Below are 12,048 nucleotides of genomic sequence, written 5' to 3'. Positions count from 1 at the left end.
ACTAACCCTTGCTCGCTGTGAAATCCAAGAACGTTGCAGAAGAGGGTCTTGGTTGAGGTTCGTCTGCTGTAAAGCACTGATAGAGCTGCCTCGCCTTCTCCCGGATGACCAGCGAATCCAACAGAATGTTTTTCTTGCGGCTGTTGCTGATCCAAATGGCTAGGGCAGACTCCGTTTTCACTATGAACTTATTACGACTTGTCACAACGTACTTTGCTTGCTTGTTGAAAGAGACAGTAGCCATTGCACAGATGTTCTTTTCATCTTTATGGATGGAGCGAACAGTAAACTCATTCAAGTCGTAACGGTGGGCAACCTCCACAATTTTCTTACCATCTATGATCATATCCAAGAGTTTCACCTTCTCCTGGATGGGAAGCATCTTCCTCCAGCACTTAGTTTCATCGTCAGAAGGCTTGAAAGAAGCACACGTTTGGGAGCCACCATGGGGCTTAGATAAAAGTTCTCAGAAATCGCAAACACTTACAAGAGCAAAGATACTTCCAATATGTAGCCATGTAGAAGCATGGATGAGAGAAACGAACTTGCATGAGGCTGAGCCAATCAGTGGCCAGGATAGGAAGAGGATAGGATAGCCAATCAGTGAACAGCGTGCTCTGGTTGGCTTAGTTTCACCATACCCAATTTTTTGGAAAAAAGTTATTTCCCACACATAAAGAGTGGTGGAGCGGTTGCACCTGGCTTTGAAGGATTCCTGGGGTGCTCGAATACATAAGCTTACAGTCCATACGTACAGTAATTTTAATTGTAATACAGGGGTGTGTAATTGACTCAGACAACCAAGTATACGCTGTCTCATTTTCACTGTCTTGATCAACTTTTTAATGAATATATTTGAAAAAACCGCGATAGAGTGAAGCTGCGAAAGTCAAAGCGCGAAATGGCGAGGGACAACTGTATAGATATTTCTAACGCTCCTTATCTATAACTTTCTAAGCTTTATATATATAGTTTCATTTTATACCACTTACTCCAGTAGAAAATCTGGGGGATCCTAGTCCAATCAATAATGAAATGTTTTGTGGTGATTATTTGTATACTCTGTGCTTAAATTTGCGTGGGTAACTTACACATCTTTAACACTAAGTCTTATGGTTGGTGTGGGCAAGTTAGATAGTTATTGATAAAGAAAAGGAGCAAAGGGAATTAGATATTAAAAAGCCTCTTGCTTCGCCGGGAAGCTGCCACTTTACACACTCCATGGGATCGCACCATTTCCTTGCCAAAGTGAATAACACCCCCCCACACCCGTACAGGGAGGATGGACCAGCTTTTCAAACTCCCTGGTTCTCTCACCCAACCAATGGGGGAAGTAAACCCGTGAACAACAGGAGCCAACATGGTGACCATAGATGCCTGTCAGTCTAACCTGGGAAGGGAAGATTGGTTAGGAGGTAGAACCATCAGAAGCCCAAGAAAGCTTGGGAAGTTGATTGGTTAGTTTGCAAAAGTGCCTGTCTATCTAAGCCGAGGTAATACAATCCCAGTTAACAAAGCTCTTCGCCGTCTCCCTGGAGCACACGCTCGCCCCGTTCTTCCACGTTCTCTCTCTGTGGCAAGCATTCGGCTCCAGCAGCCTGGGGTCCGTGGCAGACCACACAGGCTGCAAAGGACTAAGCTTTACTATGACACGGAAACTCGGGACACTGGCCTTTGTTTTGGCCTCAGTGAAGATAGGGTTGGACTTTTTCCATGGTGGGACAGCTGGAGATAAACATTGGGAATCTGGAGACAGCTTTCTATTTCCACCTGAATAAATCTTACCACACCACGTTCTCCTGTATGCAGGTCCGTGGGATGCTTTCTTCTCGATCCCATGAAAGAACATGATTTCCACTGGCAGCATCATTGCTTTCAAATACATTTTCTCTTTTATACTTAAAAGAGCCCTTTTGCGGATAGCACTCAGTGAGATTAAGGTCACCAAGGCAATAAACGGTACTGTCCACATAAAACTTGTCCCAAAAAGTCTTCTAACTACTAAAATACGGAAAATAAAGTATCTTTTTTCCACACTTCAGAAAACCTCTTTATTTCCCCCTTTAAAAAAAAAAAAAAAAAAAAAACTGAGAAAGAACTACATAGACAAAAAGCATTTAGTAAAAGGCAGTGACAAGTAGCAAAAAAGAAAATCATTTTCACATTTAATGGTATGGTTGTTCTTTCAAACATTTAAACCTTAAATTTTTCTAGGATTATAAGATTCCCAACAAAATGCTAGAGGTGAGGAGAACTCAGCCTAGGAAGTTACATTACAATCAGCTATCCAAACTCAATAAATAAAAAGGAATCAAAGTCTGTTTTCCTAAGAGAGTCTCATATAATGAGACAGGTTAGCAAATAAGGGAGATAAAACTCATGTTGTCTCCTAATAAATAGCTTCTAGAACTGAGGACCGGCTCCAGAGAACTTGGTTTCTATATCATCTCTAGTAAACTGGAGATACGTGAAGTAAACTGGACTGTAGTTTGTAAATACATGCACTTCAGCAAAATAAGGTGCAAACTAGGCTCTTATTTTATCTACATGTATCTGCCGATATAGGCATTTAAGAATAATATTTCAGCCCAGCTGATATGGCTCAGTGGTTGAGCATTGAACCATGCACCAAGAGGTCGCCAGTTCGATTCCCCGTCAGGGCACATGTTGTGGGCCCGATCCCCAGTTGGGGGGCATGCAGCAGGCGGCCATGATGTTCCCTCTCATCGATGTTTCTCTCTCTCTCTCCTTCTCCCTTTCCCTCTCTCTAAAATCAATAAAGGGAAAAAAATTTTTTTAAAGAATATTTCATTAACATTGTTGTACTTGTAAGCATGAAAATATGACCATATCACAATTATTATAGTTTCCAGTCTACTTCAGATAGACAGACTCATGTCTATTAATATCAGTCAAATGGAATTCAAACTGAATGTATATTTTAGTTTTAACTCAAGTGAACAATGCTCTTAATCCTCCAAAAATATTTTCATAAATATTTTGGTATTAGTACATTTCTTGGACTAGAAGTTATGGTCCAGTCTTCTCATTCATTAGTTAATTTTTTACCATTGGACCATGGCACCAGAAAGCTCCATCCTCAGCTAAGACATAATTGCTGCAGAAGAGCTTGGTGAGCGTCTGAGTTCTCAAGGCCTGGTAGATCTGTTTGCTGTGGAAGGCATTTCTTCCAATGTTTCCGGGCACACCGACAACAAGCAGGGGGGGAGCTCCCCTTCTTTAATAAAATTTTATTTACAGCTCTCTTGTGCCAATTATGGTCATATGGTGCCTAGTCCTGGCTGGCTCTGTCTGAAATAATAGACCATGTGGTTTCAAAGCCCAACTTAAATGTTCTGCCATTTTATTATTGGCAAGAGAGAGAATTTAAATGAAATGTCAGTCAGGTTTCCATGTTTTCCTCTGCAGCTGCAAGTTTCAGCTAAAAATGCTCTGCCCTAATGACATCATCTACATTTTTGTGACTCACATAATCTAAATTCAAACATTTCCATTTTCTCCAATATTTTAAGGCCTCTGATGTATAAAAAAAACTGTGGTGGCAAGTGCCACTTCTTGTTCATATAAAAATGAATTCCTCCATACAGTTCTCTTTTCAGTTTCTATAAAATAGTATCCAATACCTAAAATGCTTGCTGATGATTAAGAAGATATGTGTTTGCCTCGTCCTATACATCAAAATGTTGCGGGTCCATTTCCATGTCAGAGCACACACCTAGGTTGCAGTTTGGATCCTTGTTCAGGGCACATACAAGAGGCAACTGATTGCCCTGGCTGGTTTGGCTCAGCGGTTAGAGCGTCGACCTGTGGTCCGGAGAGACCCGGGTTCGGTTCCCGCAAGGGCATGTACCTCAGTTGCAGTTTGTCCCCGGCCCTGGTCGGTCGTGTGGGTGGCAGCCACTCGATGTGTCCCTTTCATATCGATGTTTCTCTCTCTCTCTGTTCCTCTCTCTCCCTCCCAGTCTACCTGAACAAAAAATGGAAAAATGTCCTCAGGTGAGGATATAAAAAAAAAAAAAAGGCAACTGATTGATGTTTCTCTCTCTCTTTTTCTTCCTTCCTCTCTCTAAATATCAATAATCAAATCCTCAAGTGAGGATTAATAAATAAAGCATATACATATTAATTTGATTCTCATGTTTCTATTATTGGTTCCAGTATCTAAGTTTCCTAGATGAATAATAGATGCCAATATAGTAGAGGCCAATTATTTTTAAAATTCAACCAAATTTGCTCTCTGCAATTACCATACAGTTAACCACTTTTTCTGTTCCTCAAAAAAAAATTTTTTTTTATTTTTCAACTACACTTTACATTCAATATTATTTTGTATTAGTTCCAGGTGCACAGTATAGTGATTAGACATTCAAATATTTTACAAAGTGGTCCTTTTGGTATTTCTAGTACCCACTTGGTACCATATATAGTTATTACAATATTATTGACTATATTTCTTATGTCATACTTTATAGATATATGTGTATATCTTAGAGTAACTAAACATATAGAATATACTTGTGTTTTTATTTATCTGAAAAAAAAATGTTGAAATCTTTTGTGCAAATTATTGCAATCTCTTTCTCATGAACTCTTCCCATCAGGTGCAAGGAACCATCTTTCCAGCTCCCAACTTCAATCCCACAATCGATGCCCAAATGCTAGGCGGAGCACTCCAAGGATTTGGTAAGCCTCATCCTTTCTATCATCTTTTATAACTTTTTTTTTTCTTTTGGCTTTACATTGTTTTAAGACTGTAATATGGGTATAGATAGCTGCTGTCTAACAGAAGACAAACAGATTTAAAAAAAAAAAAAAAAAAAAGCTTGGCAAAGAAGTAGAATAAGAAAAAAAAACAATAGAATAAGTCAATATAATGGAGAGGTTTGCAAATCTGATCTTGACATGTTTTTGCCTTAAATCCTTAAATGTCTCATCGTTAATTACTAAGTGAAATCCCGAACCAAAAATTAAAAAAACCTTAATCTGGAATAAAACATCCTTCTTTGCCCTTGTTTGCTTTCTAGACCGTTTCTTTTGGTACTTCTACTTCCAGCTAAATAAAACTTCCTGCCAACCACCCCACCCTACCCCACCCCCACCCCCACAATGGATCTGCTTCTTCCACATCGTTATAAACTGGCCTTGTAATCCCCTAGCCTGGAGTGCTGTTTTCTTCTCCTGTTTACTTTACATCCAAATTCCCTTCCTTTAATAGTCACCTCAAATGAGTCTTCCTCTTTAAATGCCTCTTTGGGAACTCCAGACACAGCCAGATATGCTGAACCCTGGGTACCCTGCTTTGCACTCCGTTTGTCACCGATGTCATTGTACTCGTCCTTTTTGGCTCCCTTGGGTCACTGAGCTCCCAGAGCACTGAGTCTGGCATGCTGGTGCTTAATACATGGGTGGTCAGTGAATGAAACTAGTGTTTAGAAAAGGGACAGACATATAAGGAAGGGATGAAAATTGTAGGGTTCTTTTAAAAAAAGATTTAATCTTTAAGATATGATATGGCGCTGTTAACATCCACAAATTTTCGCTAAGTAATAGCTATTTTAAGAAGACTTCTGGTGAGCACGAAGATAAACGCCTGTATAAAACATGCAAAGCCTTTCATAAGAAAGTAATCTCTTAACTTTAAAGACAAGGTCACCTTTATGAGAACTTGATTCACTTTGTGTTTTATTCACTAGCAGAACCCCATAGGAAAACAATAAAGAACTTTAAATGTGCTCTCTAAAGTCCACGTTAGGAGTCTGCAACGCTGTCATGCCTTTTAAAATATCAACAGTCACTAGAAAAATAGACGAGATAACAAAAAGTTATGGATGAACTTTTTATTCAGGAGAGTAATTTTTGCTTTAAAACTACAGATCAGAGCAACCTATTCACTGAATAAAAGTTTCTTTGCTCCGGTTCCAATTTTCCTGCCGTGGATATTTTAGGGACAGAATATTGATTCACTTTGACCATTGCAATTGCTTGTTTGTCGGTGTTTTGGGCTGAAGAAATGGAGGAGGTTTTGATCACCACGTCCAGTCTAGCATGCAAGAGCACAAACACAGCTCAAAATGCTTTAAAAGTTTATCTATCCTAGTGACCCTGGCAAAGCTCAATTGAAAAAGACAATCACTAATATCTTTCTTGGTGACTGTGATGTTTTACCAGCTTTATGGAGATATGAATGACATAGAACATTATGTACCTTTAAGGTACACAATGCGATGATTTGATATACTTATATGCTGCAAAATGAGTAACACAATGAAGCTTAACACATCCTCCACCTCACATAATTACCACTTTTGTTGTTATGGTGAGGCATTTAGATCTACTCTCTTAGCAACTTTCAAGTATGCAATACAGTATTATTAACAAAAGTCACCATGCTGAACATTAGATCCCCAGAATTCATTACAATTATACCTAGAAGTTGGTACCCTTTGACCAACATCTCCCATTTCTCCCATGCCAGCACCTGAATGTTTCTATGAGTTCAGCTTTTTTAGATTCTCTGGATAAGTGATATTATTTGGTTTTTATCTTACTCTGACTCATTTCACTTAGCATAATGCCTTCAACATTCATCCATGTTGTGCATATGGCAGGATTTTATGACTGAATAATACCCCACTGTGTGTGTGTATACATATGTATATATCGCATTCTCTTTATCCATTTATCTGTTTATGAACACCTAAGCAATTTCTATATTCTGGCTAATGTGAATATTGTTACAATGAACGTGGGGTACAATATCTCTACAAGATAGTGATTTACATTTCATTTAGATAAATACCCAGAAGTAGGACTACTATATCATGTGGTAGTTCTAATTTTAAATTTTAAAGAAACCTTTACACTGTTTTCCATAGTGGATATACCAACTTACATTCCCACCAACAGTACACAAGCCTGCCTTTTAAATAGCTATTCTAACAAGTGTGAAGTTGACATCTCATGTTTTTTATCTGAATGTCCCTGATGACTATTGATTTCGAGAAACTTTTCATGTACTTGTTGACCATTTGTATGTCTTCTTTGGAAAAATGTCCTTTCAGGTCTTTTGTCCATTTTTAATCTATTTATTTTTTTGCTATTGAGTTGTATGAGACTTTTATATATTTTATATATTAACACATCAGATAAATGATTTGCAAATATTTTCTTCCATTCTGTAGGTTGCTTTATCATTTTGCTGATTATTGAGATAACAGGAATAAAAAACTTATTGATCTGTGCATGAAGCTGCCCATAATATACTAAAGTAATATGCATGTTAGAAAGCTATGAAGCCCAGCTGGTGTGGCTCAGTTCTTGAGCATCGACCCATGCACCAAGAGGTCACTGGTTTGATTCCCAGTCAGGGCACATGCCCAGGTTGTGGGCCCAGTTTCCAGTGGGGGGCAGGCAGGAGGTGGCCAATCCATGTTCTCTCTCATCGATATTTCTGTCTCTCTCTCCCTCTCCCTTCTTCTCTCTCTAAAATCAATAAAAAAAAATATTTTTAAAAATAGAAAGCTATGAAAAAGCAGATAAATTTGTGAGTTCATGAGATGATAACTGACAATGATAATAAAAAGTGTAATGATCCACTTTCTTTTGAAAGTAGTGCTGGCTGGCTTGTAGGTTTCAAAAGACGATACAGCATAAAAACTGTTAAACTTACAGTGAGACCTAGTCCTGCAGATCAGGAAGCTGCAGAAGAATACCTCCTTAAGGTATCTTTAAAAACACCGCCTAAGTTTTTACAGAAAAAGTATATGTGGAAGAGAGGATTTTCAATGCTTATAAGACTATTTTACAAGCACAGCGATCAGTGCCAAACAAACATATGTAATGTAAGCAGCATTTCTGCTAAAAAAAATAATTTCTGTGACCACAGAGCCATAGAAACCAAACCCGAGATTTCCCCCAGGAGCAATAGTTCAGCATTTACTAATTTGATGCTCAAGGTAACCTTGTAGAAAACTACCACAAATACCAGAAATCAACTGTACATCATAAAAGTATATAAATTGCTATGGTTAATTGTGCCAGGCTTTTCTGTTAAAGCAGGAAACTAGGAATATACCCTAAGAAGCCTGAAACACTTATTAGAAAGAATATATGTATCTCTATGTTCATAGCAGCACTATTTACAGTTGCTAAGATCTGGAAACAGCCCAAGTGTCCATCAATAGATAAATGGATAAAAAAGCTGTGGTACATATACACAATGGAATTCTATGCAACTGTAAGAAAGAAAGATCTCTTATCCTTTGAGCCGACACGGAAGGACCTAGAAAGTATTATCCTAAGCAAAACAAGACAATCAGAGAAAGACAAATATCACATGATCTCACTTATTTGTGGAATATAATGAACAAAGTAAACTGATGAACAAAATAGACCCAGAGACATAGAGGTGGGGTACAGACTGACAAACCTCAGAAGAGGGAATGGTGGGCGGAGGAGGGAAGAGATAAACCACAGAACTTATATGCATGTATGTGTAACCAATGAACATAGACAACAATGCTGGGGATGGAGGGATTGGGAGGAAGGTGTCAATGGGGGGAAAAGGAGAAGCATCTGTAATAAAAACAAATTAAAAAAAAATTTTTTTAAGAATTATCTAGAAATTCCTGTCCTATCGCAATAGGCAAAGAAAGAGAAAAAGCATACAATGATTCTAAAGAAACTCGAATTCTTATTTTTTACAAATAATATTGTTATATATCTCAAAATTCAAGGTAATCAACTAAAAAGTTATTAAAAATTATTACTTCAATACTTTTTCTAATGTAAGGTAAACATTAAATCCAACATCATTTATTTATTTAAGCAATAATGTGTGAAGAAAAAAATAATTTGAAACATCAATAGAAAGGCAAAAATAAATAATTTTAACAAAATTAAGTTTCTTGTCATTGGCAAATATTCTACAAATGTTCCTAAGTCTTTTAAGAAAAAAATAATTTGGCAGATACCTCATGTTAGTGACAGAAAGAAACTCTTCTGAATGATTCCTAAGTTTATAGTTATTTTAATAAAAAATTTTAATATGTATATAATATTAATATATTCTAAAATATCTCTCAAAAGAAAGAATTGGTATAAACACTTTGAAAAATAAAGAGTAATTCAGATCAGTAGGTTGTGAATAATCTCAACAGAACAACAAAAAACAAATAATGATTACATAAATATGGTAGGGAAAATAACAATGGATATAACTGATAATTCTTCGATTTATTATTTAAAAGTACATTAACTCTGGAATGCCCATCAAGCATCTAACAGATTGCTCATGGACTACGTAAGGTCCTTTGAGTCCAGGGCTTCAACCAGACTAGCCCCATGGTACCATGTTTCTCAATGCCTCTTCGCTGGAGGCTGCCATTTTTCTCACAAATCATAAAGTTCAGTCTTTGGAGCTGATTCTATGCCTTCCTTCCTCCATTACAGCTCTCATATTTCTCTCCCTTACGTCAAACACTCCACTCTTCTTTTTGTTTCTCATTGACACCGTGAGTACAAGACTTAGAGTTTTCCAGTGAGCCTATGGCCATCTAAGATGGTTTTTGTTTCCAAAAAGAGGGTCTATTTAACATCCTACCCTTTGAATTCAATTTTCTCATCTCCATTAAATACCCTTTTTGTCAAAGAAAATTTGTACCACAAAGAATTGCACAGGCAAAGAAGACTTTATTCAAGTCTATTGAAGTAGGGATCAATATTTGTTTAATTGAGAAGAAAGATGACTCTCAAGTCCTTCTAAACAAACCACAGGAGAGTTTTGAAGCCTTGGGTGAGCTAGTGCACAGCACTAGAGGGTACTGGGGTTAGGGGTCATTGGTCAGTGTGATTAGGCCATCTTTATTTGCAAATTGATATTTATGGATGTCAGGTTTCTACCCTCCAACAGAGACTGGGATATAGGGACTGTACCTTTTCTTGATGATTAAAGGAATGGTTCCCAAGTCTTTGAAAAAGACATTTCTGGGGTGTGAGATGGGCAAGAGTTTGGGAGAAGATTTACATCACAAAAGGGTAAAGAAAGAATTAACAATTCTTTCCTAACTAAATGCTCTCAAAAAATGGAGATCAAGGTCCTATAGTCAGGAAGAAATCTATCCAAATTATAGTCAAGCTGAAGAAAACATTAAGGCCTTCTTGATTACTCTACCACAACTATAATTACAGCTAAAATGATCTAACCAAGTTGTGCATTCAGGTAGACATCAGTTCAGGGAGCTGGTATGCAAAGACTAGAGGTCTTAGAGCCCAGAAACAGAGCCTTTATTACAGAGATGGATCATGTTCTGTGCAAATCATGAGAGGTTCACACTATCCCTCAGAAGGGTACACACCCCTTGTACTTGCATTTCTTTCTCTGTTTCTCTTTCTTCCTCTTCTTAATGTATCTGTGTCTTAATGTATGTTCATTATAAGACATCTCTCTCCAACTGTAAAAAGAGAAAGATATTGTGCGCATGCAGGAAAGCCTTTTTTTGCTGGGGCAGGAGAGGTGGTTGAAGAAAGACTGTGTTTTTACTTCCCTGTATTTTTTATTGGATTATTTTAATGGACAATCTGTCGTAATAGCACCAAAATAAGACATAGGAAGAATCTTGACTTCATCAGGTGTTGCTCTGGGATCTCCCACCTTAGTAAAAATTGCTCTCTGCTTTAAAGTACCATCAGGGATAACTCTCACACATTGGTTTTAATCCCTAGATACTGAATTCTTAACTCCAGAGTAGTGACTTTACTTCTTCGATTATTATTCTTTACCAGGCTGTGACAAAGACATGCTGATCAACATTCTAACTCAACGCTGCAACGCACAGAGGCTAATGATTGCAGGGGCGTACCAGAGCATGTATGGCCGGGTAAGGTCCCTTCACCCTGATCCACCTAATTTTAGGGTAAACGCTTGAGAAATGACAACACTCTCAGAGAACAGGTACTGTTCTTCTTTTTGGTCTCACAGATGACAAAGATTTCAGATGGCATTGTGCATCAGAAACAGTTCCTATGTCTAGTATGCTTCCAGGAACACAAGAAAGATGTATCTTCAAATGTATCTATGTGTGAGCTATGTTCACACTCACCGTGACTCCACCAGTCTCTTCTCTAACACCACTGAGCTGCAAAAAATCAAAGTTCTGCTAGCCTTACACTGCTGGTTGGTCCAATTAGGCTAAAAATGTCATGCTGGAAATACTTGTGTCAAGCTTTAGGGAAGGCTCAGAAAGAACTAATAATGATCACTAGTTCAAAAAATAAGATCTTTTCCTGCAATTCTCCACAGGTCCTCACCTAACTCTTAACCAAAGTGAATTGTCTACAAGCTTTTCATTTAGCAGCATGCAGCTATGGTGGCCATTAAAACAGAATGGCAGTTAAAAATAGTTTAAGGCAATGAAACTCTCCATAGTGTTTTAAAGTAATCACTTTCTAATTTCAAGCAAATACCATTAAAGATTCCTTTCCTGTGTTATGCATTTAAACCACAGATTCAGAACAAAAACTCTTCAGGCCAAAAGGGCCTGAAATATCAATTACTTTGCAACTGAGCATTATCAATGAAACGCTATCATAAAACTCCTCTCTATAGAGTTAGTCCGCACAGTTTACCGCATCGCAAAACCTTAGTCTTTGAATAACTCTAATACATGAAATAAAAGACAGCCCTCTGTTTTAGAATCAATTAATAATCTAAAAAGCCACAACTACCAGTAAAATTAGTTGAATTAGGCCATAAAAGGAAGGCAGTTATGTGAGTCTTTTTTTGTTTTTTAATCCAGGTAAAACTGTTAACTTATGCTCCTATGACACCAGTGTTAGTTTTTTTAATAGAGAATGCAAAAACTATAAAAGTTGAAGCATTAATCATGTAATATTGTTTTAATAGGAGAGGTTGCTTTTCAGTAATTTTTTTTTTAACCGAAGACTTATATACATCTTTGCTACATCAGGTAAATTTAGGTTAAAGCATGATTTATCAATCTCGACAATATTACACTACAACAAATTAAA

The 12,048-nt window shown here is 37.4% G+C and overlaps 1 protein-coding gene across 1 annotated transcript in view; it reads left to right on the top strand.

Moving 5' to 3' along the window:
• The first annotated feature begins 1,035 nt into the window (after nt 1-1,035).
• ANXA10 (annexin A10) overlaps nt 1,036-12,048 on the top strand; it is a 54,636-nt gene continuing 43,623 nt past the window's right edge. Inside the window, exons 1-3 of the mRNA XM_036241408.1 lie at nt 1,036-1,053; nt 4,623-4,704; nt 10,804-10,898. Of these exons, the coding sequence (XP_036097301.1) occupies nt 1,036-1,053; nt 4,623-4,704; nt 10,804-10,898 (195 nt within the window). The remainder of the gene's footprint in view (nt 1,054-4,622; nt 4,705-10,803; nt 10,899-12,048) is intronic.

This window comes from Molossus molossus, unplaced genomic scaffold, assembly GCF_014108415.1.
Source record: "Molossus molossus isolate mMolMol1 unplaced genomic scaffold, mMolMol1.p scaffold_m16_p_4, whole genome shotgun sequence".
Taxonomy (NCBI): Eukaryota; Metazoa; Chordata; class Mammalia; order Chiroptera; family Molossidae; genus Molossus; species Molossus molossus.
Note: the sequence above shows the minus strand (reverse complement) of the source record. Positions and strands in the feature narration are given on the sequence as shown.